The sequence below is a fragment of the Gorilla gorilla genome, chromosome 1, assembly GCF_029281585.2.
Source record: "Gorilla gorilla gorilla isolate KB3781 chromosome 1, NHGRI_mGorGor1-v2.1_pri, whole genome shotgun sequence".
Taxonomy (NCBI): Eukaryota; Metazoa; Chordata; class Mammalia; order Primates; family Hominidae; genus Gorilla; species Gorilla gorilla.
The window spans coordinates 237,208,918-237,235,325 of NC_073224.2; the positions used below are offsets into that span (position 1 = coordinate 237,208,918).

Genomic DNA, 26,408 nt, shown 5'->3' on the forward strand with positions numbered 1-26,408 from the left:
ATGCACGTGACGCTGAAGGCAATTGTTAGAATGACTTTTGTTCACAAGTGAATCGCACGTTTGGAAACTCAAGCTGCCTTTTATTTATTTATTTATTTATTTTCCAAAAGTGGTAATACGGATCAGTGACAGAAAAGAACAAAACAAACACAAAATTGGAATGGAAGGAGCAGAGGAACTCTTCTAGGAAGAATGCAAGGATGGTTTTGTCACAGTATCACTCATTGCTACAGAGACACAGTTTCATGGCTTTTGATACCCGGCTGACCTCCACTGACCAGGAGCAGCTATGTCCTGGCGTCCCCGGCTGGGAGGAGAGCCTTGCCCTCCCCCCCAAGGCTGCAGTGCAGGGGCGAGCTCTGCTCTCCCTCCCCCTAGGACAGCACAGTGAATATAGCTCAGTAGGTTTCAGTCACTTGGGCAGAGGGACGGGACAGAGGGGGCAGGGGACCACAATCCAGTGCTTCGAGGCTTCGAGTCTAAAATACGTGATATGTATTCAGGCAAGTGTTTTGCAGACGCTCATGGGGAAGTTGGGAAGGCAGAGGAAGCCAGGGCCCTTGGAATTTCCAGGGCTGGACTCTGGGGACGTGGAGGTCTTGGCCAGTAGGGGTCTGGATGGGACAGCTGCATGCGTGGCCTTGTAAAGGAAGGCCTCTCCAGCTGGGCAGTCTCTCAGGCCACACCACGCCCACCCCAGCCACTGCTCCACACCCCAGGGCCCCAGGCAGGGTGCAGGGGCTCGATCCTCTGGGTTGAAGTCAGTGATATCTTGGGTCCCACTCATGAAGGGTCTGCCAGGCCCACAGAGGAGAAACCCCACGTGCCCAACCTGGGGATGAGAGCAGGAACGGGTGGGGACGTCGGCTCGCTGGGGGCTGGGGTCTGAGGAGCAGCGGAGGGCAGGCGCGAGGAGGCCTCCTTCGGAATTTCCATTTGGGGGATGGTGGTTGACAATCCAAGGAGTTAGCATTGGGGCAGCATTTGGGCTGAACGGAAGGGCCCTGGACCCCTGGCTTGCAGCCCTGACCCTGGCCACCTGGCCATGGACACAGCCAGCTGCCCCGTTGCATCCCTGTCCATGCTGCACAGTTACATGGTCCCCGTTACGGTGTGGTGACAGCTGGAGGCCAGAATCTCTGAATTCTCACAGCCGGGCCAGGCTCCCTGGCCCTTGTCATCTCTGGGCACCAACACTGCTGGGCAGAGCAAAACTGGGAGGGCGAGGCTCGCTGGGGCCTGGGGCCACGCTAAGTGTCGGGGCCGTGTTTTGGGGCGCACCAGCCCAGGAAATAAGTGCTGCCTTTGTCAGGGGCTCTAAGAACAGGGCCTCCTGAAAACGCCAAGTGCTGGGGCCTGGGGGGCTGAATGCTCAGGAGAAACTGGGCTTGCCATCATTTTCAGGGGGACAAAAATATATGACTTAAAACGTGCAACCAGGACTCTTGGGAAAGGTGGAAGGAAAGAGCGTCAAGAGAAGACAGGACGGTTAGGAAGACAGCCGAAAACGGCGGGATGGGACTGGGGGATCCGGAGAGCAACGGTAAGGGCGGCCCTCATCGGTTCTGCTCCTGCTGAAAAGACACGCTGAGGGCTCCATCCGTCCGAATGTCCCACTTCAGAGAGACGGGGCCATATTGCAAAAAAAAAAAGCACACACCTTACTCTTTCGCAGAAGAAACCATATAATTTGGGTTTACAGAAATGGGGTGTTTATGTCTGAGGTTGAGTTTTTACAAGAATCCCATCTAGATCAAGGGAAACTGGAAATTCCTACGGGGTACCTGGTGGGTCTGACCCAGGGGATGTTTTGGAAACGCGTGGGAAGGCCTGAGCGGTTGTGTTTGCAGATCCTGGATCCTTCCCGACACGCCGGCTGGCTCTTCTGCAGGCAGCTCCCCCGCTGCCCCAGGGGGGCCACCCCATGGCCCCAGCGCACGCACAGGTGGGTCCTGCCTTGCCTCGTTGTGCAGATCTGGCGTGGGAGGAATCCCTTTCACTGTGATCCGTCGGGTTGAGCCTCCTGCAGGAACCTCCCCGTGGCAAGTCTTCAGTGCAAGCCCGGACCGCCTGGCACCCACAGAGACGATTGTCTTTTGTCCTGGAGCAGCCAGGACACCTCCCGTCACCGCTGGGGACAGCCTGAGATGTCCACGCGTGACACAAAGCCTGAGGAGATGTCCACGCGTGACACAAACCCACACCAAGGCGGCTTGCACCACTCCTGTTTGTATTTACGCTCTTTTTTTTTTTAAGGGCAACTTGGGCATTTTTTTCCTCTTCTTGTTGGGACACTATCATCATTTTTTCTTCCAAACAATACAAGAAATAAATAGAACACTTGTCTTAAATGCAAATGTAACTGAAACGCAAATTTAACAAAAACATATGATTGTCTGGTAAACGGCAGCAGGGACAGCAGGATTCATGGGGGGGACGGGGGTATTTGGCACATAAAAAATCGCCCCACTCCCACACGACACACAACCTTATTACACGGTTTTGGTCCTTCACCAGATACTTATATTAACATTATTTCTTCACAATAAGAATGTCTAATGCCAAAAATACTGTTAAGGAGGAAATAAAATAAGAAAAGAAATGAATTAGAAAAAATTACAAGTTATATACAGATTAAGGTAAATTCCATCAGGGAAAAAAATTATTATTTGAAATTGGCCCCTATGGGAATAATTTAAAGCCCATCCGAGTGGGGAAGAAGTTGCGTCCCAAGAGAGGGAGGCGGCTGGGCCCCGGGGGCTGTGCTGTCTCTGCTCCTTGCGGCAGGTTCCCCCGACGCCCTTCTGTTCTCAAGGTGTGTCTCGCCAAGAACCCGCAGGAAGAGCGACGTGGCGACTGTGTCGTCCATCCGGAGTCTCAGGCACAGGTGCGGCTTGGTGGCCTGGAGCGATCTGCTGGGATTGCTCCCCAGGGCAGCCACGTGGAGGACACCGGAGCCGCTGGGGTCAGGTGGGAGGTGGGAGACCCAGGACGTGGCCAAGGCCCTGCCTTCAGAAGATGGTGCTGGGTTCCCGCGTGGGGTGGCCAAGGCAGGGACAGAGGAGGGAAGGAAGATGGGTGCCCGGCCACATCTCTGCATGGCGGACCCAAGCCATGGGCCCTCGACTTCCCCATATAATTGAGGGATCTTGGGTGGGGACCTGTGGATTCCTCTGAAGGCCACGTGGCGGCCCTGACACCAATTCCATGTCACACGAGGGCAGGCACACTTCCCACCCCAGCCTCGGCAGGCCTGCAGCCCAGGGCGCCCTGCCTAAGACTTTTTCGGCCGTCTGCATGGTTCACGGGTGTGGCCCTGCACCTCTTGTTCTGCCTCGGGGCATCCAGCGTCACCTTGGCTTATACAAATAGGGACAGAGATAGAAAATTTCTCCATTATCTACAGTATAAAGAACACACCCAGGCACAGTGCGGGTTCCCAGGCAGACTCGGGTTTGCAAATGAGCTCAAATTTCAAAGCAATGCAAAATTACTTTTAAAAAACAATTTGCAAGTCATTTTTTGATTTTTAAAAAATACTGTCTATTTTTAAAACCACATGCTTAAATAGACTCTGTAGTCAATACGGTTACCAAAAGGGTTATTCTTGTCATTTCATTATAAAAATCATTTGAGTGATCTCTCTCTTTTGAGCACACCCGTCTATCCATTCCCTTCCACGACCCCACGCAGGCACCCGGCAGTGGCCACCAGCTTCTGTCTCAGCAGAGCGTCCACCTGCCCACTGGCTGATTCTGCTAGGCAGCTCCGTTGGCTGTCTTTGGACGGCCACCTGCATGGCCGTCACTGAACAGTGTTCTCAAGACCAATCCTTGGAGATGGTGAGACTCTACGACTGCTTTAGGGACTTTCAGGATCTGAATTTCCATTGGAAAAGTCGGAATGAACCATGGTGGGTGGGGAGGATGCTGAGGAGTGGCCACACGCAGGGACAGGGTTCTCTGGGGCCCCGCCCGCCTCCGTCCTCCGTGGCTGGTGCCCTCGCTCTGGCCACCGGCCCCCGGCTGCCCAGCCCGTCAGAGGTGGTTGATGGGGTGAAATGCTCCAGACTCCGACGTGGCTCCGGTGACCTTCAACCAAGCGTCCAGAGAACCCTGGGAGGGGGTGTGGAGAGGAGCGTCTTCGGAAAGGGACAGCATCATTGCATATGCCTGGCGGGGAGGGGATGACACACACACAGGACAGGCAGGTGAGCGTGTGGGCAGGGCGGGCCATCCCAGACAGGCAGGTGAGCGCGGGTGCAGGGCGGGCCATCCCAGACAGGCAGCAGATGGACAGGCAGGTGAGCGCGTGGGCAGGACAGGCCATCCCCGGCCAGCAGGGACAAGCCTCGTCCGTTCCCAGCCTCCCGTGGCCCTGGCCTGGCTCAGCCTTGCCCTGGGCCACAGGGGGCAGAAGGAACAAAAGGGACGGAGAGACCCGGATTCTCCCCGCAGCCGGGAAGAGGAAGACATGAGCAGGCGTGACAGCGGGAGGGAGGAGGGCCGCCCCCTGCTCCGAGTGACGCCAGGACGTTGGGGTGCTGGTGCGGAGCCTCCTGTGCACACCAGCTCCCTTGGCTGCTTTGGGGTGCTCCCCCTCGAAGCCTCCTCTCCTTCCCACCCCTTCCCCCTGTTTTCTCCACCTGGTGATCAGCAGAAACTACAGACACGTGTCTGGTCTGGGAGGGCCCTGGGAACTGGGGGTCAACAAGAGCCACCCCTGCCAGGGGATGTCTGTTTTGGTGACCGTGGGGACACCAAAGAGCTGCCTCTGGGACAGGGATGTGCAGCGCTTCTGGGCCGATGGGATTCTTAGGAAGTACAGATGTGTTTCCAGGCGTTAGTTCATGGGACATCCTTCTGCCCCCAGCACAGGGCAGGTGGGGATGGGACCTGGGGAGCGTCGTGTGTGGGTTAAGGGCAGGGAAGGTGGGGAAGCCCAGCACTGTCCTACCCGAGTTAGCACTCCAGACAGAATTAGTAAAAAGACAAAGACAGACACGCAGACGGCTTTTGCTGAGACCTGGGGCGGGCCTGTTCCCTCTGGGAGGGCTGTAGAGTGCTGAATGAGACCCCGAGTCCCTACAGACTGGAGAGAAATGGGGGAGCAGGGCCCTGGGGCCACCTACCCTAAGGAGAAAAGCCGAGAAGCGCCTGGGGCCAAAACCCTGGCACCCTCGCTGACCTCATAGCTCCAGCTGGGAAGCAGAGACTGCCCGGCTGGACAGCTCTTCCCCTGGGAAAAGCCCGGGCTGCAGGCCACTGGGGCCCAGATCAGAGAGGGAGGGAGACGAAGGCGGCTGGGCGGGCCAGAAACCTGCTCACAGACCTTTCCCACTGAGGACCACAGGAAGGTGAGCTGCCCGTGTCCATGAGTGAGCTCCCTCATGAGGGTCCTGCCAGGGTCATCGGCTCTCAGCCCCTCCCTGCTGCGCCCCAGCTTGCGGGAGGGCGGTGGTCGCTGGGGCCTCTCTGGAGGATGCAGCGTGGGGGCGTTTGGGTGACCAGAGCTTCCTCAGGCCTAGGAGGGCCATGGCGGGAGAGGAGTGCTGGCTGTCCTCTGGCTGAGGAGGCCAGGTGGGGCGGGGGAGGGGCTCTGGCGGGTACCTACCTGGTTCTTAGCCTGCCTGCACAGTGTATGTTTTAAAGCCTCAGAATCTAAGGTGGAATTAAGCACATCTTTAACTTCAAATGCTTCCTCAGCTGCTCTGCGGAGGTCCAGCCCCTTCCCAAAAGTCGGCATCGGCTCCAAAGCTAACAGACCGCCTTCGTGGTCCTCAGCACACCTGCACCAATGACCGGGGAGAGGGAGGGCCTGCTGTTAGCAGCCTGGCCTTGGCCGCCTCTCTGATGCTGCAAGCCCAGCTCCGGGCCTGCATGCACGCCGCTGCATCTCTGCCAGCCACATGCACAGGGAGACAGACACACGAACACACAGACACCTGGACGGGAAGGCACACGGATGCAGGAGAGTGACGGACAGAGGTCAGGGAGGGGGTGAGTGCGTGCACACGCATCAGGCGGCAGGCAGGGGGCTCAGGTCTTGCGAGTGGAGGGTGGAGAAGAAGGCTTCAATTCTCTAAGACCCCACGCAGCTCAGAGAGGCCCGGGGCTCCCTCTCCCAGGACTCAGGGGCAGCATCCAGGCTGGAGAGGAAATGCCACCTCTGAAGGGCCTCCCCAGGGGCATCTGGGAATGCTGGCAGTGTCGCCCAGGCCCGATATTGGTGGCGAACACTGAGGACGTGGGGAAGTGGCTCTGGCCGGCACAGAATGGTGGGTGCTTGGCCCCTGTGTGCCCACGGCCCTCTAGGGGCTGCACGCGCTGTCCCAGGTTGACAGGCAGCTCTGCTGCAGGGCCGGGGGCCTCCATGTCTGCTCAGTGCAGGGAAATGCCTTCCCCTCCACACTCTGCTTCCAGCCTCCAGGGCCCCTGGGGGTGGGTGAGGGGCTAAGGGCCCCTGACCCTGTTGCCCCTGGCCCAGCCTTGCCCTGGCCTGTGTGTGGAGGCCCTGAGGTGGCTGTGCTGGAGTAGGGGCTGAGCCAGGGATGGGCTCACGAGTGGCTGAAGAGGGAGGTCCCCCTCGTGATGGACGCCCACGTTCCCTCCCTGCCCCGTCCTGGAGCACACAGCTGCCCCCACCTTCGGGTGTGGTCAAAGCCCACGGCCAGGGAGGCGGCTGGCTCCTCATCCTCCTCATCCTCGTAGGCGGCCTGGGGCTCGGGTGTGGGGGACACAGTGTCATCCTGCGACTTCCCGGCCAGGCTGTCCTCATCGTCCTCCTCCAGGTCATCGTCGTCCTCCTCCTCCACGTCCTCCTGCTTCTCACTGGCTAGGCCTGGACACTGGGCACTGCCGTCCACGATCTGCATGTCTGCCCTGAAATGATGCAGGAGGAGATTGACCGAGTTTGGGTGTCTCTGTCCTTCCCATGGACCCCCAAAGGCTGGTGACTCGGCTCTGCCCCCACTGCCTCCCCCGACAACACTCAGCCCCCTTCCTGAGGGAGCTCCCGCGGGTCCCTGGGCCCAGCCACTGACTCTGCAGAGTGAGAGGCAAGGAGGCCTGGGGGTGATCCCGGGAGAGGAGGACAAGTGCTCGGGGCGGTGGGGGCGGGGCAAGGCCCAGCAGCAAGCTGCTATGGCTGGGAGGACACCAGGGCCGGGGCGGTGTTGGGGTGGAAGCAGTGGGCAGTCCTGTGGGGAAGCTGGCCCTGCACTGGCACGGGGGTTGGGCAGTGCACGAGGGGCACCCTCAGGGCAGACTTCGGGAGGAAGGAATTCAGGCTGACAACTTGAGGACATGGGCACTGGCCCGAGAGCCGGGAGCCCTGGAGGGCTCTCTGGGATCTGGAGAGTGAGGGCCCAAAGCCTGCTGTGAGCAGTCTGAATGCACCAGGACAAGCTTGCTTCGGAGCCTGTGGGGGACTCTTCTGCAGCCCAGGGCTCTCCTGACTTCCCTCAGGGTCACTGCAGCCCGGCAGGACCCCTCCACTCCGGTTCCTCAGTATTAAATAAAAAAGAACAAAGCGTGCATGGGCGTGGCTGGGCATTCTCATTTCTTTCAGGAAGAGCCACTAGAGTTTGGCTCATCTTCATGTTCACGACCAAGAGCTGTGTCTTGGGTGGACTGGGCCCCAGGGGAGCTGAGGGCCCCCGGGCACATGCTGGACATGCTGGTAGAGGGGCCCAAGCAAAGGGCAGGGCACGCAGTTTCTGGACTGCCCATGCCCAGAGCCCCAGGGCCACTCTTCCTTGTCCTCACTCCACCCGGGGGCACTGCCTCCCGCTGCCCTGGGAGGTATCCACGGTGTGGGTGAGATGCAGGGGTCCTGCTCTTGGCATCCAAGCAAGAAAGTGACAGCGTCTCACAGCGACCGACCTCCGTGTCTCGGACTCGCCTGTGTGCACGGGAACTGGGCTTGGGGGGGCCACAATCTCCTGGCTCTCCACAGATGGGCCACGTCTCTATCTCTTGTCTTTCTGCCTTCCAGGACGGACAGAACCTCACCAGGTTTCAGGGCTTGAGGACAGTTCCTCGGTCCTGGTCGCCTGTGTTGGGGGCCAAGAGCGTCCTGTACACACACCCATCTCCTCAGCCACGGAGCTGCTGGGATCCGGGTCCTGGTTCTCACCCTGGTTGTTGGTGAGGTGCCCTCGGGTGAGGTTCTGTCTTTGGGGCCTGTGCCCTCTTGATGACCCGAGGACATACCCCTCCCTGTCCACTCTGAGGACGGGATGAGATGGCGCAGGGTGAGAGCCCAGGCTCATCACATAGGCATGTGCTGTGAGATCTCATCTGGTGGTCCCACGTGGGTTTGCATGGGCTTCCCACCAGCTGGGGGCAGGGACTTTGCCCTCTTTATGTCTGCTGCACACCCCCCATGCACAGAGTATTTGCTTTTTAGTGTTGGGGAGCGGAGCATCCAGCACGGACACAGAATAGGGCCCAGCGGCTGGTTTGGCTCCAACATGGACAGTCAGTTTCCCAGAGCTGACCAAACCAAGCCCCACAGAATGGGGGCCTGAAGCAACAGCTGTGGATGCTTTCACAGCTCTGAGGCCAGAAGTCCAAGATCCAGGCGAGGGCAGGCCGGGTTCCTTCCGAGACTCTGGGGGAGAATCTGTCCCTGGTCTCTCTCCAGCTCCCGCTGCTGCCGGCCCTCTTTGGCCATCCTTGGCAAACCTTGGCATTCTTCGGCCCTCCTATGTGACCCTTGGCCCTCCTTGGCCATCCTTGGTGACCTTTGTCCCTCTTAGGTGACCCTTGGCTGGGAGGCGCATCACCCTGACCTCTGTCTCCATTTTCCCTTGGCCTTCTCCCCTGCGTGATTTTCTCTAAGTGCCCCTTTTAAAATGCCATCAGTGCCGCTGGATTGGGGCCCACTCTACCCAGTGTGGCCTCTGCTTAATTCCTCCTTAAAGACCTTATCTCCCAAGAGAGTCCCATTCTGAGGTACTGGGGGCTGGGACTTCCACCTGGGAATGCTGAGGGACATGATTCAACTCAGGGCTTCACGGGGCTGCAGGACCAGGACTCCTGACAGAACTGGATCCTTCCTGACGGCGGAGGGCAGGAGCTGGTTCTGCAGGAGGCCCAGGGAACGTTCCCGCCATCCCAGGGACTGGCTGCCTATGTCCACCTTGCCCTGTTCTCATTTTCGACAGTGACGCAGGGGCTCTCAGGACCAGGCCAGCTGGACCTGGGGACCTTGCCTCAGCAGGACGGGTCTTCCGAGGGCCTGAGCCTGAGTCTGTCTGAGGCCGGCTGTGCCCGTATGTTCTGAGGTGTGGAGAGCCTCCCTCGTCCCCACCCCCAGGGCTGTGAGAAGCAGGGCACTGTGGGCCTTGCCAAAGGTGAGGGGGAGGCCCGGCCACATCTCCTTCTCTTAGAGACAGCCCTCTGTCCTGGTGGGTCTCCTGCAGTGCGGCCGGGCTGCACCCTAGCTCGGGGTCCTGGTGGGTCTCCTGCAGTGCAGCCGGGCTGCACCCTAGCTCGGGGTCCTGGTGGGTCTCCTGCAGTGCGGCCGGGCTGCACCCTAGCTCGGGGTAGGGGGGCCTTGCTGTCCTCCAGGTGGTTCAGCCTCCACACACGCTCCTGGTCCTGGGTCCACCCCGGCAAGGATGCCATTGATGAATCCTCACTTGTTCCTCGCCTGGCCTTACTCTGGGAGCTGCAGTTTAGGGGATTGTGCCTGGGGACGGGGCTGTGGGGCGTAGGTAAGGCCTGGCCTGTGGCGCTCATGGGTCTGACACGCAGCTGCAGGGAACACGAACAGCTCCCATGCGGCTGTCTCAGCGTGGCCAGAGCAGAGTTCCTTTCAGGCCATTGTTCCTGGAGCCCACTGGGGAATGCCGGGACAGCCTGGGGCCTGCAGAGTAGGTGGGGTTGCACTGGGGTGGACGTGAGGCTTTTGGGACCACGGCCCAGAGCCAGCTTCTCCCCCCGCCCCCTCCTCTGAGCCCGCTCTGGGCTCTGATGGATGAAGATGCTGAGGGCCCTACAGGTGAGCTCACCTTCCTAGGAGGGGCACAGATTTGGAACGTGGCTTTGCCAGAGCCAGTCTCCAACTGCCTCCTGTGTTTATTGCTTGGATGCCTCTTTCCCAGGTACCCCCACTCTCCTAGAAGCAATGACAGGAAGACGCAGCCCTGCCCTGGAGGAGGGGATGGGCTCTGAGGGAGCTGGGGTCTCAGGGGGATTCTTCTTCACCTACTGGCGGTGGTGGGGAGTGAGCTGGGCCCTGCGGGTACAGAGACTTAGGCCACCCGTGGCCAGTGCGGTAAAAGCTTGGGATCTGGCCCCAGATTCTGGGCCTGAGCAAGACACCCCACTTCCGTGGGCCTCGTTTTCCCTTCTGTAGAATCAGGGGATCACCCCCTCAGGCCTCTTGGAGTTTGGAACACCTTCGGTCCTCTGCCAGCTGGCTAGTGTTAGCTTTCACAAAGGAAGCAGCCCTGCTGGGGTGTCTGAAGGCTCCCCCAGAGTAAGTGAGGCCCACGGAGCCCTGGTATCACAGGTTGCACAGAGCATGCGCCGACATTCCTGGATCTGAATTCCACCATCGTTCTGCTGCTGTGTGTCTAGACGCACGTGCGCCCATGCGTGTACATGTGTCTCTACGTGTATGCACACGGCTGTCCGTCACACATGTGTATGTGCATACACTGTCCATGTGCATGTACTTGCATGTGTGCATATGCGTGTGTGTAGATCTAGACAGACATGTTTATGCACGCACATGTTATGTACACATGTGTGCATGTGTGCACGTGCATGCCCGTATTTGGGCACCTGCACGCAAAGGGCAGGGCACACAGTTCCTGGACTGCCCATGCCCAGAACACAGCCCTGTCCCCAGGCATGTCCTGCCCTGTCCCCAGGCACGATCCCCTAAACTGCCGCTCCCAGAGCAAGGCCAGGTGAGGAACAAGTAAGGATTCATCAATGGCATATGTATACACATGTATACAAACGTGCATCTCTGTGTGCCTATGTGCATGTGAATGTGTACATGTACACGGGGCATACCTATGTGTGCATGTGTGTGCGTGCATGTGTACACATGTGTATGTGTGTACATGTGTGTATAAAGGGGCAGCATTTTGGTTTGGAAATCTTTAGTGCCTCAGATTAAATAAAAATGTCCTTGAGTGTCAGCGGCACAGCTGAACTTGTGCCCGGCTCGGTCACCTGGCTAGTGTTTTGCACACACATATGTTAACAGTGAGGTCATAAGCCCAGGGGTGCTTACTCTCATGACTCTCCAGGTGGAGGAACTGAGGCAGACAGCGCAGCTTCCCCAGGTTCCCAGAGCCCAGGGGCCTCACCCTCTGTGGTAAGGCCCCCACTGTGCCTATCTGGATGTGTTAGGGGCTGGTGCTGGGGTGGAGGTGCATGTCCTCTGAGGGTGGCCACGCAGGGCTGTTGGCCAGGTCCAGACTTTCCCCAGCCCGAGATAGTTTTCTTACCATTTCTCTGTTCGCGTTGATGCTTGGTTCATCTCACTATTGGCAATAAAGTTTCTGATTTCCGAGAAATAAGAGTCTTCTTTCTCGTCTAAAAGTGCGTGGTTGTCCGACTCTGAGGTGGGAGAGGACGCGCTGGTCCCCAGGTGGTTCGTGAGGACCCCGGGGTGCTGGCTCACTGCGGAGGGGCAGGAGCGTCAGGGGGCGGCCTCTCGCTGAACCCCTCCCTCCATGGGGCAAACCAACCGCGAACAGGGCACACTTGGGGTGCTGTTAGGGAGGCAGGTTTCTTAGGGACACCGGAGAGCACGAGCTTCTCTTTAATGACCACGGTTTGAGGGGTGCCTGTTGGCTTCCTGAGGGGTAGTCTGTGGCCCTCTTCCCTGCCCGGCGCCCCCTCCCCTGCTGTTCCCCCTCCCCCTCTGTGGGGCCTGCCCGTGTGGGTGCTCTGGGGGCTGCCCCACCCCGCGTGGCCCACCTGGTGCGTTCTCGTGCTCGTGCTTCTTGAGGTGCCGGTCCAGGTTGGTCTGCTGCCCGAAGCAGCGGTTGCACAGGTGGCACTTGAAAGGCTTCTCCTTGTTGTGGATGTTCCGGACGTGCCGCTGGAGGTTGGAAGAGATGCTGAAGGAGCGGTCGCAGTACTTACACCTGGAAGAGGCACACGAACTCCTCAGCGCAGGCCCCGGCTCTGCATGGCAGGCCAGGCCACAGAGGGTGGGGGGAAGGGAGCCCGCGCCCCTGCCCCGTGCCCCGTGCACAGCTTTGCCCCGCCGTGTCCCGGAGGTTGCTGGATCTCCCAGCTGGAGAGCCAAAGGCGTCCTGGGGAAGCTGTCCCTAGAAACAGCCCCGGCTTCAAGAAGCAGGGGTTCACGCCTATAATCACAGCACTTTGGGAGGCCAAGGCGGGTGGATCACGAGGTCAGGAGATCTAGACCATCCTGGCCGACATGGTGAAACCCCGTCTCTACTAAAAATACAAAAAAATCAGCCAGTCGTGGTGGCGGGCGCCTGTAGTCCCAGCTACTCGGGAGGCTGAGGCAGGAGAATGGCGTGAACCCGGGAGGCGGAGCTTGCAGTGAGCCGAGATGGCGCCACCACACTCCAGCCTGGGCGACAGAGCGAGACTCCGTCTCAAAAAAAAAAAAAAAAAAAAAAAAAACAAGCAGGGGTTCACCCTCCTACTGTTCTGTGGGTGGTGGATCCCCCCGGAGTGTGCCCCGTGTCCCCTGGGCAGGCGGTGCGCCCGACCCTCCAGCGTCTCCCGCCCTCTGTTGTCTGGGTCTCCCTGGCCCCCAGCCGCGGGGCCCGCAGATCTGCAGCCGGAGGGTGACATGCTCCTTGCAGCCTCCAGAGGGCGGCCTTGCTCCATGGAAAGACACTCGGCAAGGCCAGTTTTCCAGCTGGAGGGGCTCCACAGACCAGCTCCTAGACCAGCTCCCTGTGACCTTCCTCCTCCACCCCTCGAGGTGGCTGGGGGCCCCTGGGCAGGCCCCACCTCACTTGGAGCCTCAGTTTGCCAGTCCATTCATGGAGAGCTTGGGGGCTGCCCTGGATGTTGCTACCTGTTGGCTGCCTCCTCCATTAAGGACACAAAGACCACACTGGCCCCTTTGGGCACTGCCAGCTCCCGGGCTCGGTTTATCTTTATTCCCCCACAGTGGGCAGGACTGCTGCCAGCCTGCACCGTGCACGTGGGAAAGTTGGGATGAGACCCCCTTCCTCCATCTGGCCTCCACGGCATCAGGCAGAGCAGGACTCTAACACCCTGAGTTTATCAGAGCAAGGCCCCTTGCGGCTGGAAAGTCGTCATAATGAGCGATCGAGGAGGGCTGCGTGTGGAGGGTTCCCCTCAGTGTGGGGCCCTTGGGCTGGGAGTGACCTTCACAGCCACACGTGGTGACCCTGCAGGCAGGGAAAGGGAGGGTTGTTCTCTCCCATTTTTAGAGAGCGGGGCTGAGAGCTAGGGGGCCTGAGCAACACGTGCATTGAGCAGCAAGAAAATCATGCCTGAAACGAAGAGGGGGAGCTGGGGACGAGCTAAGGAGGAACCCCATGAGCTCTGTAGATGCACGTGCGCTGCCTCTGTGAAGACAGCCTCCTCCCTGGGGGGCATCCGGCGGGGGGCCGGGACTGGCTTACTGAGAGGCACCCGGCTGGGCTGGGCGACGGTGAAGGGAACCCTGACTGCATGGTTTTCAGTTGCACGTGGGTGCTTGGCATGTGCGCGTGTGCCATGCCTGTGTGTGCACACTTGTGTGCGTTCTTGGTCATCAGAACGCCCGCAGCGGTGCTCATCTGATCCCACAGGCACACACGCACTTGAACATTCTGTTTATATGATCATGCGTTTTCATATTTTGAAAACAAAGCAAGCTCCATGATGTCCATGGCGCAGCACACAGAAAGTCTACCCACTGCAGCAGGATCCTGGCCGGGGGGGCCTGGCAGCAGCCAGAGACCAGGCCAGGGCCTCTGTGGGAGCCTCTGTGGAGGCACCAGGATGGGGCAGGGTTTGTTCACCCGAAGGGGGTGTGTCTGTTCTAAGCACAGTGGCCTTCGTTCCCACAGAGGACAGGACTCCGAGAGGCCCCACCCCACCCAGACCGGTGCCGGTGGCCCGCTCCAGTGCAGCATACCCTTGTCACATGGATGGGGACGTGCCTGGCGACACTCGGGAGTCCTGGCCTCTCAGACCGGGAGGGGCTGTGTGGCTCGGCCTTCTCGGCACGGTGCTGCCCTGTACAGGAGGGGCCCGGGCTGGTGTTTGCTATCACAAAAGCCTGGCGAGGGAGTCTGACCTGCCATCAACACACCCGCAGGGGCCTCCCCAAGGCAGGAAGCTTCGGTCCCACACCTTCCAGGTGCTGCCGCCGGGCCCAGGAGCTCAGCATTCCCCACGTGCAGGGGCTGCGGCCGTGAGAAACTGTCCTTGGAATCTCAGAGCCTGCGAGTCTCCCCCAACTCCCCAGGCTGCCTGGTAAAACCTAGCAAGTCTGATAATGGGTCCCCTAGAGAACGGGAGGCAGTCCTGGGAGAAGGGCCCTCCTCTCCCACGCTTGGCTGAGGCATTTCCCCATCCCACTTCGTCCCAGCAAACTTCCCTGGCGCTGCCCTAAGGCTTCATCCACTCAATTCTCGAACCTTCCAACCTTTGCCGGAGGCCAGGCTCACTCTGGCCTCTTCAACAGTAGACAGGCAAAGAAGCATTGGTGACCGAAGTCCCTGAGCTCCCCAAAGTGACCCTCAGCCCTCTCTGCTCCTGACCCCAGGGGCCTGGCCTGTGGGCTTCTCTGGGAGCCCCTGCTCCTGCCGGGTCAGCTGAGCTGCCTCCGGGCACCCGGGTCCCAGCGTCTCCTCCCACAGCCCAGTGACAGGCAGCGCCCTGGCTTGGACCGGCCATCCACAAAGCCTGCCCTGGGCGGCGCTGCAGTTTTGTTTTACTCGGCCTGTGAACTCACACAAGAATAAGGCCGAGGATGGAGCCCTTTTGGCAGCAGGGTTGGAGATGCTTGGGTGCCCCCCTACCCGACGTGTCCCACACAATCTCCCAGAAAGGAGGGATTTTACACCCTCCAATGCATTTTCTCACATCCCCCACCCTGATACATCCTTAGACTGGAATGGTGGTGCCCGGCCCTGGGACCGCCATGCTTTTGAGGCTGACTGACTGCTGAGAAAGGACACACTGGACTCTGCATCTCCAGCCCGGATGCAAAGCACCTGCCAGTCTGAGCATTCAGGCTCTGCCCAGCCAGAGGCTTCCCACCCAGCTGGGGCCATGTGCCCCTCTGGCATGTTGAGGCAGCCCAATCTGTCTGCCTGCCTGATTGTCTGCCTGCCAGTCTGCCTGCTTGCCAGTCTGTCTATCTGCCTTCCTGCCTGTCCATCTGCTTGTCTGTCTGCCTGTCCGTCTGCCTGCCTGTCTGTCCATCTGTCTGTCCACCTGCCTGTCTGTCTGCCTTCTTGCCTGTCTGCCCTGCCTGTCTGTCTGCCTGTCTGTCCATCTGTCTGTCTGCCTACCTATCTATCTATCTGCCTTCCTGCCTGTCTGCCTGCCTGTCTGTCTGTCTGCCTGTCCATCTGTCTGTCTGCCTACCTATCTATCTGCCTTCCTGCCTGTCTGCCCTGCCTGTCTGCCTGTCTGCCTGCCTGTCTGTCTGTCCATCTGTCTGTCCACCTGCCTGTCTATCTTCCTTCCTGCCTGTCCGCCCTGCCTGTCTGTCTGCCTGTCTGTCCATCCATCTGTCCATCTACCTGTCTGTCTGCCTTCCTGCCTGTTTGCCTGTCTGCCTGTCTGTCTTCCTTTCTGTCCGCCTGCCTGTCCGCCTGCCTGTCTGTCTGTCTTCCTGCCTGTTTGCCTGCCTGTCTTCCTGTCTGTCTGCCTGTCTGTCCGACTGCCTGTGTGTCTGCCTGTCTGTCTGCATGTGTGCTCAAACACGGCTCATTCAGTTCCTGGTTTCTTTGGAAATGCAGAGACTTTTGCAGAAACTCCACCTAACGGCTCTTGCATAAACCCTAGCAATTGTGGATCCGAGGTAAGAAATGGGATTGGAAAAGAAGCTTGTTCATAAAACTGGAGAGCAAGTCCCTTGTGTGAAGCTCTGGGGCCAGGGAGAGCCACGGACAGGGCTGTGTGTTCAATTTGGTTGCAGAGAGCCCTGAACGTGGCCCTCTCTTGCTTCTAATCTAAATAAATGGCCCAGACAGAGAAGTCCATTTGAAATTTAGGGGAGCCGTGAGCCCAGGGCTGCAAGGGAGCAGAGTTCTCTGAGCAGCTGGGGTGTGTGTTGTAAATAAGCTGACAAGCGGCCAGTGAAATTGATGGTCTCACTGCGTAAAATAACACGCCCGTGAGCTCCAAAAGGAAGGAGAGCGTGCAGGGTAGCCTGGCCCTGGTGCAATGCGGAGGGCCTTGAGAGGACCTTGCTGTGACCGTGCCTGCTGCACTCCCAGAGAAGCCATTGGCAGGGGAACAACAGAGTATGGGCAGGTCAGGGGGAGGTGGCCAGGGCCCCTGAGCCCCTGAGCACTGGGCAGTGGCATCCTTCCTAGGATCCAGTGGGGTCTCCTGCAGCCACTACAGGGGGATCTGCTTTTGGTGACTGTAAAAGTGAGGGAAGAGGAAGAAAGAAGAGATTTTGAAACCCAGCCGTAAAAATACAACTAAAAAAGAAAGGACATGCACGGGCCGCATGCAGCCCCCGATGGAAGCACAACTGTGCCTCCCTTGCACGCTCCAGCTTCACACAGAAGGCAGGATGGAGCCTGGAGGGATGACGGAAGCACACGGCAGACCAGGGAGTCAGCAGCCCTGAGGCGGGAATCTCGGTCCCAGCAGGAGTCCCGGGCAGCCCTGCTCGCATCCAGGCTGTGACTCCAGGCTCCACTGGGCAGCCTCCCAGAGAGACCCCCGGGCCGGCTGTCAGGACGAAGACCAAGGAGCAGCCCCTCTCCCCATTCCCAGTTCAATTTTCATGCTTCTCCAACCCAAATCCCGCAAAGCCTATATGCTTAACTTTTATTTTTAAGAAATAAGACTGACATTAACTGAATCTCACCTTCCCGCTTCACTCAAAGACCTCTAGGCCAGGAGAAGCTAGGGGCCAAGTTACCTCCAGGAAACGTATTTGGTGCACCAAAGGCTCTACGTTCCCTACCTCAGGGCTTTGAAACACATTCTGAACGATTTCAGGTCATCTGAGGCAAGGACTTAAACGGAAGAGGCTTCCAATGTCATCTGGTTTGATTACCCGATCACTCCAGGCAACCCATGAGAAGCCTGCTTCCTCCTGCTTGCGCGGGGCTGCGTCAGCCCGACCTCTCCAGGGCACACACATACGCACATGCGGCGGGCACACACGTGGGTGCTGGCACCGGAAAGGGGCTCACACTGGGGCGGGCATGGGGGGTTGAGCTCCTCTTGGCGGGCTTCTGGGGATGGCCGGCACTTTCCCTCCTCCAATTTAAAATCCTTCTGATTATCAAAGCCAGTCCAGAAACCACCAGTGGTATCAAAAGGAAAGCTACACGCTCCAAACCCCTCGGCACAGACCTGCCTTGAGCCAGATAAAGTCAGGATTTGCAACACAAACTTGCAAAGCAATTATTGTTACCAAAGTCGAAACTCACAGATTGGAGAGAGCAAAAGAAATCAATGATAATTAAATTCTTCTATAAACACCACCCCGACCCTCTAGGGGCTCTTAGCACACAACGCTGTCCAGAAGTCGGCTCTCATTACAGAAAAAACACACAGCTCATTTTCTGGGAGGGGACCAGACCAAATAAATCTTTCTGCTGCTAGCCTTTGTTAAGTTGTAAGTCACTATTTTTTGAAGGGTGGGTAAGGGGGGGCCTGTGAGTTGGGGAGGGCTGTGAGCGCTGAACAGATGACCCGTAAGTGGTATGAGCTGTCATTTACCCTGCGAGTTGGGACACAGCCCTGGGGCAGCCGGGGATGCTTGCTCCGTCTCAGAGTGGGGGTCAGTGACCACGACATGTACAGGTGCCTCAGCTGGTCTCCTTCCCCAGGGATGGAGACACAGACTGAGTCCCCAGTGCCTGCACTATCATGTGGCCTCTCTAGCTCTGTGTGGCCAGAGGACAGAAATCTTATGCTGTCAACTTAAGCCGTGTGAAACACTCTTTATCCCCAATGGCCTCTGTGAACAGACACACCCTGCATGTGTCACTAAACCAGCCTTGGCAGAAAACCAACGTTTCCCCATTCGCCTCCCAGTTACCATTGTCTGGGGCTCTCGCTTAAAATGCCCACTCCCAGGCACTGACCCCGGTGATTCACGGGGCATCTCTGAGCCTCGGGCCCCTCATCTTTGAAATGGGATGACAAGCCTGTTGGGAGGCTGTTGTGAGCCCCAAATTCAATGCCTCCCCCATCCCAATGAGCTGTGTGACTGCTTCACTGCAGGTGCCAGCCGGCTCCTCAGGTGAGAGGAGCACGGGGGGATCCTGGAAGCAGACGCACCGCTTCCCATCCAGGCTGTCCCTGGGACCCCGTGGAATCCCTCAGTGGGCTCCAAGTGGGGGGTGGGGACCCGCATTTGCACGGAGTCTCACTCTGCCTTTGGCCCACTCCCTGGCCCACCAGAAGTGGGGGTGTGGGGGCAGCTACGGCCGTCGTGAGATGAACGGAGTTGGGCTGGGTGTGGGGAAGCTGAGGTTTTCTCCCATGTGGACCCTCTGGGCCCTGGCTCTGGTCAGCCTTGCTCTGATGAGGATCCCCTGCCCCAGTGGACACCCTAGGGTGGGTGGAGAGCTGCTCCCTCACATCTTTGAGAGCCAGGCAGATGCCTTCCAGAAGGTTCCTGGGCACCTCTTGCCTCATCCTCAAACATCCTGCTGAGGCCAGGAGGGGAGGGCCAGAGTGACCAGAATTGAGCACCCGGCCCCGCCCACTGCCTGCTCACTCCAGCAGGGAGCCCTGGGAATGGCATACTTACTCCTAGGAGTGGGTCAGCGGTGCACGGAGGCAGGTGGCCCCGCCCCCACACCCGGCCCACGCAGCACCTACCTGTACGGCTGTTCCCCAGTGTGCGTCCTCAGGTGTCTGGTGAGATTGGCTGATCTGGGGAAGATCTTCCCACAGTACCTGGGGTGGAGGGAGGTGGGGAGGGTGAGGGAGGATTAGGGTGGGCTTACATGGCCATTTCCCAGAAATGGTTTCACGCTAATGCTCGGAGTCCCACACCTGATGTACAGGTGGACCCATCCCAGCGTCCCGGTTTCAGTCCCTTCCACGGCCCTGAAGCCCAGCCTCAGTTACAGATACAGAGCAGGCTGCCATGGGCCACAGCAGTAGACAGAGCAGCCCCTGCCCCCTGAAGCGTCTCGGCCCCTCAGTCTGGCGGTGAACAGGGCAGGCTCCAACAGACTTGGACGGGCCTGCACCAGCACAGCGTGGCCGGGAGGGTGTCATCCTGACACTGCAGAAATCGGCTGAGGCCGTAGCACTGGGCTTCCCATCCCTCCAAGCGCTGAGGTTAGTCACTGACCAGCGCACCTCAGCCCCAGCCTTCCCAGTTCAGGCTGGGCTGAAGTTGCATATTCTTGAGCTCCCAAGAGCACAGCATGGCGTGAGGCAGGGGAGGCCACCCAAGTCACTTATTTGCAAAGCATGACCTCAAGCAGATAACCAACTGATTGCAGTGCTGTGCTTTCCTATGGCCGGGACTCTGAGTTTTTCCTGGAAGCACAGGTTCACAGCCACAGGTGTGGCACTCGAGCCCCGCCAGGGCTGTCCCAGCAGCACCACAGGGCCCCTCACCTGCACGTGTATCGCTCCTTGCCCTTCCTGAGGATGGGGTCTGAGAGCGTTGGGGGTGGGGACCGGAAGTTGAAGGGGTGGTGGGGGAGGGGCTGCAGGGAGCTGCCCGCGTCTGCCTTCACGGCTGCAAAGCTCTCCAGCTTCTCTGTCATGGTCTCTATGGCTGACATCTGTAGGCATAAGAGTGGGAGGTTATGGACTCAGCTGACTCTCACCTGTCTTCAGGGGCACGCACTGCTGGGGGTTCTGTACAATAGCATATCTTAGGGTGCTTGGGTGGGCACTGGAAGCAATGGTCTCCTGGTATTTTCTTGGACCCTGGGTTGGATTTTTTCACCTTTCTGTAGCCAGCCCTGCTCTTGTCCTTCCCTGAGTCCCACTCCCTCGTTTATAGTTTAAGGTCTTTCCTGCAGGAGTTGAAACTGATCTTTAGCAACCAGCCTCACTGCCCGGTTTGGGCAGGACCTGAGTGATACAGGGAGCTGATGTTTATGATTACCCCCTATCTGACCCAGGCCGGCAAAATGCCCAGCTGACTTGACTCCTGGCCAGCACTTCTGGTTGGCTAGTTTGGGTTAAATGCAGAATTACATCTAGTTTAACATTAAAAAGTTTATTTTTTAGTCTTGAAAAATTACAATAGCAACCTGAATCTCCGTTTAAAGCATAGATGGTGGGCCTGCAGAACCACTGCCACCAAGTGGCAGCATGCCATAATTGCAGGCAAAGTACTAAGGAATTCAACAGCCTCTTTAAGACTTAATCCCACAAAGGAAATATTCAAAATAATAATGTCACATGTCACATGACACAGGGCAATTTGATATGGGCAATAGGAGCTGCCTCTCTGCTCCCTGGAGATGCCCAGGGCTTGCTCGATTAGGAGAGTGGAAGCATGGGATTGGTGGCCAGAGCTCTGATCAGAATCCCAGACTGTCCTGGCCCCACTGAGGTCTCTGACAATAGCGACAGGAGAGGGGAAGGGCTGGGCTGATGGAGCTGCTCAGTGTCAGCCCTGCCTCTCCCAGCTCCCCTTCTCTTTGAAGATTTGGAGCTGACCTCAGTGCAGAAGGAGATGGGCCACCCTGTGATATCTGCTGTGTGCCAGGCCCTGTAGGGGGCTGCACAGGGGCTGAAAAGGAAGAGTGTTCATCATCCCCTGAGGGGTAGCAAAAGGCAAAACAGGGAACAAACCCCGGGCCTCCGCACCACACACCCAGCCTGCTGAAAGTAGGGCCAGTGCTCCCAGGGCCCAATGTCTGACCCACAGGGCCCTCCAGACATCTTTGCTAAACAGGTATTTTCATAGCCTGCCTCCCCTGGGAGCTCCCAGAGAAGGGGATGATGAGGGAGGGCAAGGGTGAGGCAGGAGCTGATACAGATGCAGAGGGAAGGGAGAGCTTGGGGTTCCCCAGGTGCTGGTGTCACTGGGAGGAACTGGCCAGGGTGCCGGTCCTTGGCAACCAGCCTCCATGGAATGGGTGTGGGGGTGAGGAGAAGGGCAGGTGGGGACCTGCCTCATCAAGGGGCCTCATATAGGGCTCGCTGCCTCTGGGCAATGCTCAGAGCCAGCTCCACAGAGGTGACCCGCCCGTTTACAGCAAGACCCTGGCCCTGGCTGCCCACTAGCAAACTAAACTATCCCATCACGCAGCTGGGGTCTCTCAGAGTCCGAGTGCTGGGCATCTGGCACTCAGCTTTTCGGAGACCTGCTTGCCAGGGACTTATCCAGCTGCTGCTGGTAGGGAGCAGAGGGCTTTCTACAAATGCTTCCCAGAGACCACATGACCCAGTGGTGGGGACGTTTTGCTATTTGGGGAACAACACTGGTTACGATAAAAATACCCAGAAAGAAATGAACGAGTAGAAACTCGTGTCCGTCCACAGTGGCCAAGGCCTCCCCTCTGGCCCCTTCCAGCCCCACCCAGGCTGTGGGGGTCAGGCTCCTCCCGCCCCTGCGAGGCAGGCATGCTCTCATCTTGATGAGAACGAGTGATGAGTGATGGGCAGATGGAAGCTGCCTTGCTCCCTGAGCCATCAACTGGGCCTCACCAGCCCCTCCGCAGCCCGGAGCAGCAGGGCTGAGGTCTTTGCACAGTCATGGCCTCTTGGGCTTTGTCGAGGTCTTTAGTAACTGGCGCCTTCTGCCCAAGTGACAGCCCAACCTTAGACCATTTGGTGACTTATTAGTCATCTCTCTCTTCCCGCCCCCCACCTCCTGGCTCCGGGCTGCAGGGACAGGCAGCGGGGGTGGCAGGCCCGTGGGGGCAGCGGGCAGGAGGGACAATGGAAACTGCCCCCCACTGGGCTCCCTTCCTCGGGCCTGGGTGGGCCTCTCCCGCCCGGCTTGCTCCGCCCGATCAGATATTCCCGGCCTCGCTCCCCGCACAAACAAACACAGGATGCGCCTGGCTGGCTCGTGGCTCTTTCCAGCCCATCCCGAGGAAAATCAGGGGAAGTTATTAACCAAACTCCACGGCCCCGGGGAAACAATGGGAGGCGCTAAGTTTAGCTGTGAACTCAGCCTGGGCGCAGGTTTCACAAACCAGGTGGGGGGCCCGTCCACGGCGGGGAAGGCCGAGAAAGAGAACAATGCCCCGGTCTGGTCTGCAGTCTGTCAGGGCCAGGCCCACTGTGCGACCCTCAGGACCCTCCAGGTGCAGCCCACGGTGCTGCGGAAGGGGCCAGGCTCCCAGCAATGAGACCAAGTCAGTAGGGGACAGGAGGTCGGGAAGACTCTGCCCTGGCCATGCTGCCCACCCGCTATTTTGCTCCCAGGATGTGGCCTCAGGGGCAGGCAGGAGCACCTCCAGGCCTGGCAGGGTCTGCACCTGCCTGTCTGGACTGGGGGGCTCTCTGGGTCTCTTTCCAGACCCCCTGCCCACCACCTCCCTGGGGCCTGGCTCCATGCCCCTCTCTGCATGCTCAGGCCCTTCCTCTCTTCCGGTCCATTTGAACATACTCAGGTCCTGTGCACCCCAGAGAGAGCGCCCACGCTGTGTCCTGGGCTGCCACCTGAGGCTGCTCCCCTCACTCACAATCCCTGCCCTCGCTCCTCCAGGCTCTGCCCACGACTCCAGTGAAGCTCCTTCTCCCTCCTGGAGCCCAGAGCCAGGGGTCAGAGAGGTCCCTGGGGTGGCCCTGTGAGGATCACTCTCAGTCCTCAACCTCTCCAGCCTACAGTGACCTGAGGGGCCACAGGGAGAGAATCCTCCTCTGCCTTTGAGGACGTCTGTGCGTGGTACGGCCCGGACGGGGACTCAGACTCCAGCCTGGCCACTGAGCCTCGGCAGCCGGGCGGTGGTGCCACTGGCGTGTGGGTTACAGGGCGCCCTGACCTGCACTGAGGACGTACCTGGGGGTGGAAGAGCAGCGGGGACGGCCGCAGGTACTTCTCCTTCAGGGCTCCCACGGGGTCTGTGACCTTCCGCTTTTCTACCCTGCTGGACAACAGCACAGAGGGTTACGTACCCCACCAAGCCCACCGAGCCGCCTGCCCCGCCGAGCCACCCGCTCCACATAGCCGCCCACCCCGCCTGACCATATACCTGGCCAGTCACAAGCCCATGGTGTGGGCCTCGCCGTGGCTGCCCCAACGCTCACCAGACTCCTCTGTGGGCCTTGGGGATGTCGGGAGCCCAGCCCACCTGCACCCCTAGACGGACCCTCCCTGTCACCACCTGCCCCTGAACACTCTCCCTCAGTGGTTCCCTCACACCTCCCATGCCTTCAGGGTCCCCTCGAGGGCCTTCAAAGACCCCTGGCTGCCAGCACCCCTGCAGGTCATGAGTGCTAAGTGCAGGCGGCTGGAGCCTTCTCTGAAGGCCCTGTGCACCCCGGCCTAACTGGCCGGTCAGCCCTGCATGAGTGGGGACCACTCTGAAGGGGGTCCCTGGACCTGCTCACAGCAGAGCGTGGCTCACATCAGAGGCTCAAGGCCTCCTCCACTCCTTCTCTGACCCGGCCCTTGGCACGGGGTGTGCTGCCCGTGTGTGCTGATGAACGTGAGTGGCCAGCAGGTTTCTGTCCTGGGGAGGTCACCAGGGGCTTCCTGCAGCACCCAGACAGGGCCCTGTCTAAACACCCTCCAGGGCTGCTGGAGATTACAGTTCCAGAACCTTCCCCAGATGCCAGTGACAAGCCTGCTCACTGAATCACAATGCAAACCTCCTGTGGTAAACAGAGGCCGTGGGCAGGGCTATCCACTGACCCTCCTTTGGCCTGGTGGCTCTTGAAGGCGGCCTGCTCTTCTCTGTCTGCCTGGGTCCCCATAGTGAGGGTTAGATTTGGGAGCCTCTTTCCCATCACTGAGAGCGCTTTGGTAAACCTGCCACGCCGTTGCAAGACACAGCACCCCCAGCATGTCTATGACTGGCCGCTTTTGCTTTACTAAGACAGGACTTGCTCAGGGTCTCCTGCCTGTCTCCTTGCATGGTGAAGCGGGGAGCACAGGGACAGGTGCTGGTGGGGGTAGGACCCCCTCCCCAAGCCTAGCCCTGCTCTTCCAACCCACCTGCATTCTAGGGAGGGGCAAACCTGTCCAGAAATTAGGGAGTGGCATTAAACTCGCCTCTCCCCAAGAGAGGCATCAGAGACACAGGGCACTGGTGCCTAGAAAACCCTCCAACGCTTGCTTCATCCCTCGCCTCCTCCTCCCCTCCAAGGACCACTGGCTCCTTCTCTGATTCCCCCGGGGCCCCCAGAAAGACACCCCCTCCCCATTCCCCCTGCCGCTGTGGCTCCAGGGGCAGGAGCGCACCAGGAGGGGCAGGAAGCACTCAGCCCAGGCCCCTCTGACTTCTGCAGGTAGAGGCTGGGGAGAGCTAGACCAGAGATGACAGCTGGAGAGAGGGGTGGGGAAGGGTGGGGGTTGGCGGTTACTGGGGACAGGAGGCGCTCGAGGCCAACAGTGTGATGTCTGAGTGGTCATCGGTGCAAGCAAACTGCACATGGCCGGGAGCACCCGTCCTGGCCTCCCAAACACGGCCCGGGCCAGGCACCTAGCTTAGGAGCAGCCAAGCCAGGCATCCCTCCTGAGGGGTGCAGACCCCCCCAAGAACAGGGGCATCTTCCTGAAGTCAGCAAAGGCCGGGGGACGACCTCGGAGGAGCTCGAAAGAGACACCACCATGCACCGAGCCCGCCCGGCACCGCCGCGGCCCCGCCCCAGGGAGAGCCAGTGAGGCTGGGGCACTGAATACCTGTAGATGGGATCCAGGAAGAAGGGCGAGGGCTTGGCGTAGTGGAGCGGGGGCTGCTGGGGCATCCGCGCCGGGCACACCTGGGGCAGCCCCTCGCCGGCGCCCAGCTTGCGTTCCCCGTAGACGTGGTTCTTGCGGGGCTCCCGCCCGCCGCCGTTTTGGCTGGCGCGGGCCCGGCTGCCGATGCTCAGGTCCAGCGGCTGCTCCTCGCCGGATGCGGGGGCCGAGGGGCCCTTGGGCATGGGCAGGATGGGCTTCACGTCTTTGGGCTTGGTGGTGAGATCAAAGGGGCACTCGGCACTGGGGCCGCCCACCTTGAGGGCGTCCCGGGGTGACTTTGGCTCGGCCTTGACCAGCAAGTTGTGGGCGAGGGCTCGGTCCGTGAAGGGGTAGAGGGAGTGGGGGAAGTTGGGCAGGAACTGGAAGGGGAACGCCGAGTGGTAGGGGAGCGAGCCCAGCTTCTTCTCCTGCATCCCCATGAAGCCGGGGCCAAAGTACTTCTCGGCAATGGATGCGATGGCCTTGATGGAGTCCCCGGCGGCGCCCGTCGCAGTCAGCAGCTGCTCGTCGGGTGGCGGGAAGAATGAGTGCTGGGAATAGAAGACGGGCACCTCGGCCACGCTGTTCGGGGCCCCCGGGGGCGCCAAGCCGCCCCCAAACTCGGGCTGGCCCTCGGCGGACTTGCCCTTGCCCTTGTCCTTGTCGGGGTCGCTGTCCACGTCGCTGTCCAGGTCCGAGCCCGTCCCCGTGGTCGTGTCCAGGTCGGTCCCTGTGGTGGTGTTGACGTCCTCAAAGTCACTGCCGTCCGACATGTCGCTGCTCCTGGTCTTCAGCTTCTCCACACAGGAGTCCTCCAGGCGGCTCTGGAACTTCTCCTCAGGCCCCGCAGCTGCCGTCGTGCCCTGGCTGCTGTTGCTGACGGCGGAGACCAGGGGCAGGGCTGGGTTCCCCAGGGGACTGGGGAGCTTGGCATCCTGGGTGTGGTTCAGGGGGCTCTTGAGCAGCGGTGTGGGAGGTAGCAGAGGCGGCCGGGGGTACAAGGATGGAGGGAAGATGCCCGGGAAGCCGGGGGTGAGTGCGGGGAACGTGGGAGGCGCCGTGGAGAAGGGCAGGCTCCCCGGGTGCGGCCTGGAGGGGAAGTACTCGTTGAAGCCCAGGCTGGCGTGATTGAGGCTGGGGGAGGGTTTTGCCTTGTCCATCATGGGGCTGGGGGTCAAGGGCAGGCCCGGGGCAAAGATGCCGCCCGGCGTGTAATGGTTCTTGCCCTCGCAGAAGCGCCGGTGCTTGTTGAGGGAGGAGGTAGTGCTGAACATCTGGCCACAGTCCTTGCACTTGATCTGCGTGCGGCAGTCGGCGTGCATCCGCTTGTGCCGGCACAGGTTGGAGAACTGCGTGTAGGACTTGTGGCAGACCTCACCTAAAACATCAGCAGAAGCCAAGACAAACCCGCATGA

The 26,408-nt window shown here is 59.6% G+C and overlaps 1 protein-coding gene across 5 annotated transcripts in view; it reads right to left on the bottom strand.

Moving 5' to 3' along the window:
• Positions 1-1,667: 1,667 nt before the first annotated feature.
• Positions 1,668-26,408, bottom strand: part of PRDM16 (PR/SET domain 16) — a 372,183-nt gene continuing 347,442 nt past the window's right edge. For 2 of the 5 annotated variants that reach the window (XM_055350077.2, XM_055350023.2), the window contains exons 9-17: positions 24,955-26,371; positions 23,110-23,194; positions 19,755-19,924; positions 19,002-19,079; positions 11,949-12,118; positions 11,474-11,648; positions 6,645-6,881; positions 5,614-5,788; positions 1,668-4,172 (exon numbers count right to left, since the gene is read on the bottom strand). In XM_055350077.2, the coding sequence (XP_055206052.2) occupies positions 4,038-4,172; positions 5,614-5,788; positions 6,645-6,881; positions 11,474-11,648; positions 11,949-12,118; positions 19,002-19,079; positions 19,755-19,924; positions 23,110-23,194; positions 24,955-26,371 (2,642 nt within the window). In that variant the 3' untranslated portion in view covers positions 1,668-4,037. Of the gene's footprint in view, positions 4,173-5,613; positions 5,789-6,644; positions 6,882-11,473; positions 11,649-11,948; positions 12,119-19,001; positions 19,080-19,754; positions 19,925-23,109; positions 23,198-24,954; positions 26,372-26,408 lie in introns of all 5 variants that reach the window. The other 3 variants (XM_055349983.2, XM_055349924.2, XM_055350059.2) reach the window with 2 other exon arrangements.